The following is a 6,676-nucleotide window of genomic DNA, read 5'->3' as shown; positions in this document are numbered from 1 at the left end:
GGTATAACGTCATATGGTATAACGTTATAACATATTACGTTATATGGAATTACGTTATAACGTATTACGTTACATGCTATTACGTTATAACACATTACGTTATATGGCATAACGATATAACGTATTACGTTATGTGTTATAACGCTATAACGTATTACGTTTTATGGTATGAAGCTATAACGTATTACGTTATATGGTACAATGACATAACGTATCAAGTTATATGGTATAATGCTATAACATATTATGTTATATGTTATAACGTTATAACGTGTTACGTTACGACATCAGTTAAACTGCCGGAAATTCACCTGCCTACTTTTGACGGTGCCATCGAAAATTGGCACTCGTTTTACGACTCCTTCTCATCCACTATCGATCAGAGCGAGCGACTTACATCCGTGCTGAAATTTCACTACCTACGATCCGCTTTGACCGGAAAGGCCGCGCGAAGTATACAATCGTTAGCCATCACCGAGTCAAACTATGCAAGCGCCGTCGACGTGCTTAAAGAAAAATTCGACTGCCACCGTCAAATCTGCATGCGCCACCTAGACTTGCTTTTCGACTATCCGAAAATAGTTAAAGAGACACCCGAAGCCATAGATGACTTTCTCGGTCAAGATAAATCTCCAAGCGTTAGAGAACCTCGGTGACCCAATCACTTCAAACACCATTCTTATCAAATTACTTACATCGAAGCTACCCCCAGCTATCATTCGCAAATGGCAATGTACATTACCAGACAAGAAAATGCCGTCATACACGCACTTGATGGACTTCTTACAAACAAGGACAAACGGCGATTAAACGAACGCTCCAACACCAATGAGAAATGGGGATACCCATGAACACACTCGTCACCGACAAAACGTACGGCATGAACGAACACACATTACAGATCGGATGTGGATGTGTCCGACCTGCAAAGGATCTCACGAACTCGGATATTGCAAGGTCTTTAAGGCCAAATCGGCTACAAAACGCCTCGAAGTTGTAAAACGGGTATCGCTCTGTATAAATTGCTTAGGCAGAGGTCATTCACTCACCCAATGCACATCCGGTTCATGTCACATGTGCGGGCAACGCCATCACACATATTTACACCGAGCGCTCACTCAGGTCAGTCCACGGTATTCAAGCGATCGGTATTCAAGCGATCGGTATTCCAGCGGTCGGTCAACGAGCGGTCGGTCGTCTGGAGATCGATCGTCGGGCGGTCGTTCGCCGCACAACCGATCTCTAATGGACGATCTCCGCCTGGATCATCGCAACAGCACTTTACACATCGATCGAGACGCACAACCGAATTTTCGCGGAGATCTACCCAGTCGACTCCAAAAGACCGAGAGTCTCATCCTCCACATGAATCTCGAGCATCGTGGAACAAAGGCACCGACCGAAGCTCATCGACCAAACACCAATCGAAGACGAGGAAGAATTAAATAACCAAACCTGCGCATTCCTAGCCGCTCTACGCCGATTCAGCTCTCGGCAAGGATACTGCGCGAAAATCATCACAGACAACGGCACCAACTCCGTCAAGGTTAACAGGGAGTTGCTGGAAATTCGGACCCCATAGCAGTCCGACGAACCCCAGAAAGGGGCACAAGTTTTCTCGACGGCCGGCAGATACAATGGATTTTCAACCCTTCAAATTTGCCATCCCGTATCACCCAATCCGAATGATCTCCCTATCCTCATTCCCGATCACTTCCCAATAGGTGACGCACTAACGAGTTTACGGGAGCGTGATTTCAGGACAGCCTCACCATGCCGGCATCCAGTTGGCAGCGTATCCACCCGATCAAGCACCACTTCAGGAGTTGAGGGAATCATAAGGAACGCTACCGAGCACATGACAAGTCCCAATCACGACGTCCAACGGTCATTCTCCACCAAGGATCATCACTAAGAGAATGCGATTCGAGCGGGTCATCGGGGGGAGTCCAGCCTCCCAGGCAACCTCAAACCGCCGCACCGCGCTTGATGAATCTTCACCAAGCATCACCGAGGTGTTTAACGACACTTCCAGAAGCAAGATTCACGACACTTCTTGGGTCGTGAATTTCATCTGGAAATCGCTCGGCATCGACGAGGAAGACCGCGATCCAGACTACAAGGGAGACAAGGTGCCATCCAGGCAACGGGCCTTCGGCCGCATCGCCAAGTTCACCCTGGGGACGACAGCATCATCCGGACGGCTGTTCACACGGCAAGGAGCATCTTGGATCGAGGTGCCACGCAGCTCGTCCTACCATCGAGCCAAGCCGATCCAGCAGAATACGGGCCATCAACAATCAACATGGAGTTGGGCGGCAGCTCCAATTAACTTTACCTTACAGAACTTTTGATCGGTACCCTCTCAACGGGGGGAGGATGTTACGTCGCGTAACACTCTACCTAGCCCAGGCCACACACCGCGGGCAATATGGCAACCAGATGTCTTCGGATACTCGCAGCGTATCCTCCATAGTTTCAAGTACCTGCCATAAATCTCATGGATTTCCTAGAAAAGGTCCTCCAAACCAAAAAAACGTCTGTTTCCGAAGAATCTCCAAAGACTATTGTCTAACACGGCGTGACAAGGGAAAGTTACAAAGTTAGTTTTTCTCACGTACGCTGCAACTTTCCTCCCACTAACTACTTTCTCTCGAGGGCGGTTAAGACCCTTCGTTTAACCAATTAACAACGAAGGCTATTCCCTCACTCTCTTAACTAACATCGGCACCAACAAATCCGATGGTCCCGTGCGCTAGACACAACCATCCTTAGCTTTCCTCCGAGACAGCATCGTCTCCCAAGACGGTACTGATTTCACATCCTTTGAACGGTCAACACCCTTCGGGCGAGTATACACACCCGCAGATCAGTCACTCACTCATCTCGCACATACGCACCAGCGTAACTACCTACGTTATAAGTTAGTGGAATAAACGGTGAAATATAACTTACTACTGTGTCATTCATTCAACCACCTCTTCTTAACCGAAACAGGGGAACGACTACTTCGCGGCGTCGATTCACCGAATCGTAGCGAGAATTTACGCCTCTCGCTGACGCGTTTTCCTCGCGACCGCGTCTCTCCGCGAACGGTCGTAACAGACGCTATAACGTATTACGTTATATGGTATAACGCTATAACGTATTACGTTATATGGTATAACGCCATGACGTAATACGTTATATGGTATGAAGCTATAACGTATTACGTTATATAATATAACGTTATATGGTATAACGTTATAACGTATTACGTCATATGGTATAACGTTATAGCGTATTACGTTATATGGTATAATGTTATAACGTGTTACGTTACATGGTATAACGTCATATGTTATAGCGTTATAACGTATTACGTTATTAGGTATAACGTTATACCGTATTACGTTATATGGTATAACGTTACAACGCATTACGTTATACGGCATAACGATATAACGTATTACGTTATATGGTATAACGCTATAACGTATTATGTTATATGGTATACCGTTATAGCGTATTACGTCATATGGTATAACGTTATGACGTATTACGTTATATGGTATTACGTTGTAACGTATTACGTTATATGGTATAACGTTGTAACGTATTTCGTTATATGGTATAACGTTATATGGTATAGCGTCATATGGTATAACGTTATACGTCGCCTCAAGCCCAAGCGCATTGTCACAAATCTCGAACAAATACAATCGGATCGAAAGACGACAATTGCTTAATTACGCCTATGATAGAATCTTGATTACGGTGTTAGGGGATTATCCCGAAGTTCCAAAGGGGAGTGTAAATTCGACCAATTGCGGGGTGACGTAATCGCGAGGAGAGACGTCAACGGGAGTCGTAAATTCCCGTTACGATTATAACAATCGACACCACGAATTGATCGATCCCCTGATTTCCGTTGAGATAATAGGGATGATCGAGTTTGTATAACACTGTGATTCACAGAATTATAAATTATATATTTCCAACACTTAGATTACACTGTCGAAGAGAGATAAAGAGATAACAACTTGTCGCACGATGTTGCGATAGATATGTACGTTAGAGCAGGGCTCTTATAATTGGATTTAATGTATTAGTGGACGTAGCACTATAAGATATTTAGGAGAGGAAATGTATGCTCGACAATACAGAGACCGACTCTCGCGTTATGCTTAGACTACCCTTTGCGTGAAGTATGCGACTCTCGCGCTATGTGTAGACTGCCGCGTTAGGCATTAGTTTTAGACTGACTGTCGCTCTTTTTCTAATACGGACAAAAAGTTCGTTGTGTATGTATCCCTGTCACCTAAAGAACGCGGATTCGTTGTTCCCACTTTCGTTAGGAAAAGTGAGGGTAACGAACCGCGGTGTTGATTGGTCATGACCTGCACTACTGCTCGAAGGGATGAGTAGGAAGTCTCCTACCATCGTGGTGGATAGATAACCGTATTCGTGAAGAAAACCCAGCTTGTTTTATTAGAGGGCTATTCGGATTTTCCTAATGGGTGCATACCCGCTTTCTCCGTGTTTTAAGTGCGACTAATAAACCCAAGGACCTCTCTAAAAACCGACTGTGATTCGAGAATATTTTTAAGTTTTAGAAATTCTTCAAGACAAACGGATTGAAGACACATGGCGAAACAATACAGGGAAGTGAAAGTTGTGGTGGGTCCTTAGGTTTATTGAGGGTCGAAGTGACGTTACGCAGGCCGGTTGTTGTTCGGTCGCGCGGGCTGGCGTGCAGATGTTTTAGGCGGCGTAACAGGGAGGCTTCGATGTCCTTTCATCTCCGACATATATAATGTAATACATTATAATATAATAGAATATAACGGTATATAGTATAATGTATTGCAATATAATGTAACATAATATAACGTGTTATGATATAATATAACGAAATACAATATAACGTAATAGAATGTAACGTGATATACCATAATATAACGTAATATAATGTAATATAATACAATACAAAGTAGTAAAATATAACATAAGGGAAAATAACGTTATATAGTATAACGTAATATAATATGTATAGCGTAATACGACATGCGGAAATACCGCACGAAGACTTTTCCCACTTTATGTTTACGCATGAGTTATTGAGAATTTAAATGCGATAGGTAGAAGATTCTAACAAGCCACGCACCTTGCGATCTTTGTATCCTTGCATTTGCTATTTATTGTTTTATGATAATTCCATTTTCCTTTTTATAATTTTGTCCAACTCTGCAATTTTTCGCATGAAAGTGTATTAATTGATATGTTTAATTTGAATTTTTCATATCAATTTTTATTTTGCTGTTTTATTCACCTTTTTGCCTCACATAGACCTTGTTATTGTGTTTGTAGTTTTGTAATAAATTAATAAGGGTAAATATCTTACAAATACGGTATATAAGTATAATATACGAATACACTATGAAAATATAATAAAGAATTATTTACTTCATTAGAACTATTAAAATTATTTTTTCTATATTATATAATTTATATAATTTAAATCCACGAAAATAAATTGTGAAAGAAATGTACCTCTGATTTAAAAGCGATTCCAAATTAGAATCATTTTAATGTGATTTAAAAAATGAAATTAATATTAAGTAATTAAAAATTATATAATACTATAAAAATCTTTGAAGTATGTATTTGAGATTTCCTAAATTTTAATTTCTTTAGGAATAAAGACCACTTTATCCAACGAGATGTAATTTTTCAATATGTCTTACAGAATTGCATAAACGTTTATAACGTTTTATAGATTATAGTTTAATCTTGTAGTAGACATTATTTCTACTCGCAATACGCAATAGGTTATTGTACATAAAACTAAGTTTATCACAACTTTTTTCTGCGTCGTTCTAACTTATTTATGACGAAAAAATAACTTATGGTTAAATAAATAAAACTCGATCACTGACCAAAAATTTTTGTTAATTTTTTATACTTTTATCAGAAACCATTGTTTAAAGCATGTGCTATTTTATTATGTTGATACATATTTCACAAATGTTAGTTATAATAAAAATAAAAAATTTTGTTATTAGAAGTATATATTTGTCTCTTTCCTTCTTAAATTAAAGCAATATATCGTTATATTACCTAAGAACATTTTCTCTATCTTAAATATAAATTCAAAACAAAAAAACATAAAAACAAATTAAATATAATTTGTAATTAAATGTAAATTGAGTTACGTTTTACCGTATACATAACGAATTATGTATTAAGTGGTGAATATTCACTTTAAATTTCACTTCTGCATAAAACAAAAAGATTGTATTAAGCTAATATATTTCAAGTCAAAAGAAATAAGATATAATGATATATTAATTACGATTAAAGAATTATACAGAATAAAAATGTTAAAATTCTATTGTTCTATATGCTCATACAATTTTAAAAAGGAAATTAAAATATTTGTGGAAATTTTATATATTAAACTTCTACTTGATCTATGGAAGGTAATAATCATATGTACTTACAATATTGATTTTAAATTTTGTTTTCGCATGAAACAGATTTTATTCCACTACACTGAAATATTTCAAAGGGAAGGGATATGATGATATATTAAATACCGTTACAAATAGAATTATACAAATTTTAGAAGGAACATTCCAAAATAATGTAATTGTCAACATTTTGGTAACTTTCTAGTAACTTTTGGAACGCGAAT

General features: G+C 38.9%; 1 protein-coding gene across 1 annotated transcript; it reads left to right on the top strand.

Moving 5' to 3' along the window:
* The first annotated feature begins 401 nt into the window (after window positions 1–401).
* LOC105680908 lies at window positions 402–2,011 on the top strand. Its single transcript, XM_033321357.1, has one exon. The coding sequence runs from the start codon at window positions 829–831 to the stop codon at window positions 1,447–1,449; it is 621 nt and encodes a 206-aa protein (XP_033177248.1). The 5' UTR covers window positions 402–828; the 3' UTR covers window positions 1,450–2,011.
* Window positions 2,012–6,676: the final 4,665 nt, after the last annotated feature.

Source organism: Bombus impatiens, unplaced genomic scaffold, assembly GCF_000188095.3.
Source record: "Bombus impatiens unplaced genomic scaffold, BIMP_2.2 scf_0434, whole genome shotgun sequence".
In the NCBI taxonomy this organism is placed as follows: Eukaryota; Metazoa; Arthropoda; class Insecta; order Hymenoptera; family Apidae; genus Bombus; species Bombus impatiens.
The sequence above is the reverse complement of the archived record's forward strand: the minus strand, read 5'-3'. Positions and strand labels throughout refer to the sequence as shown.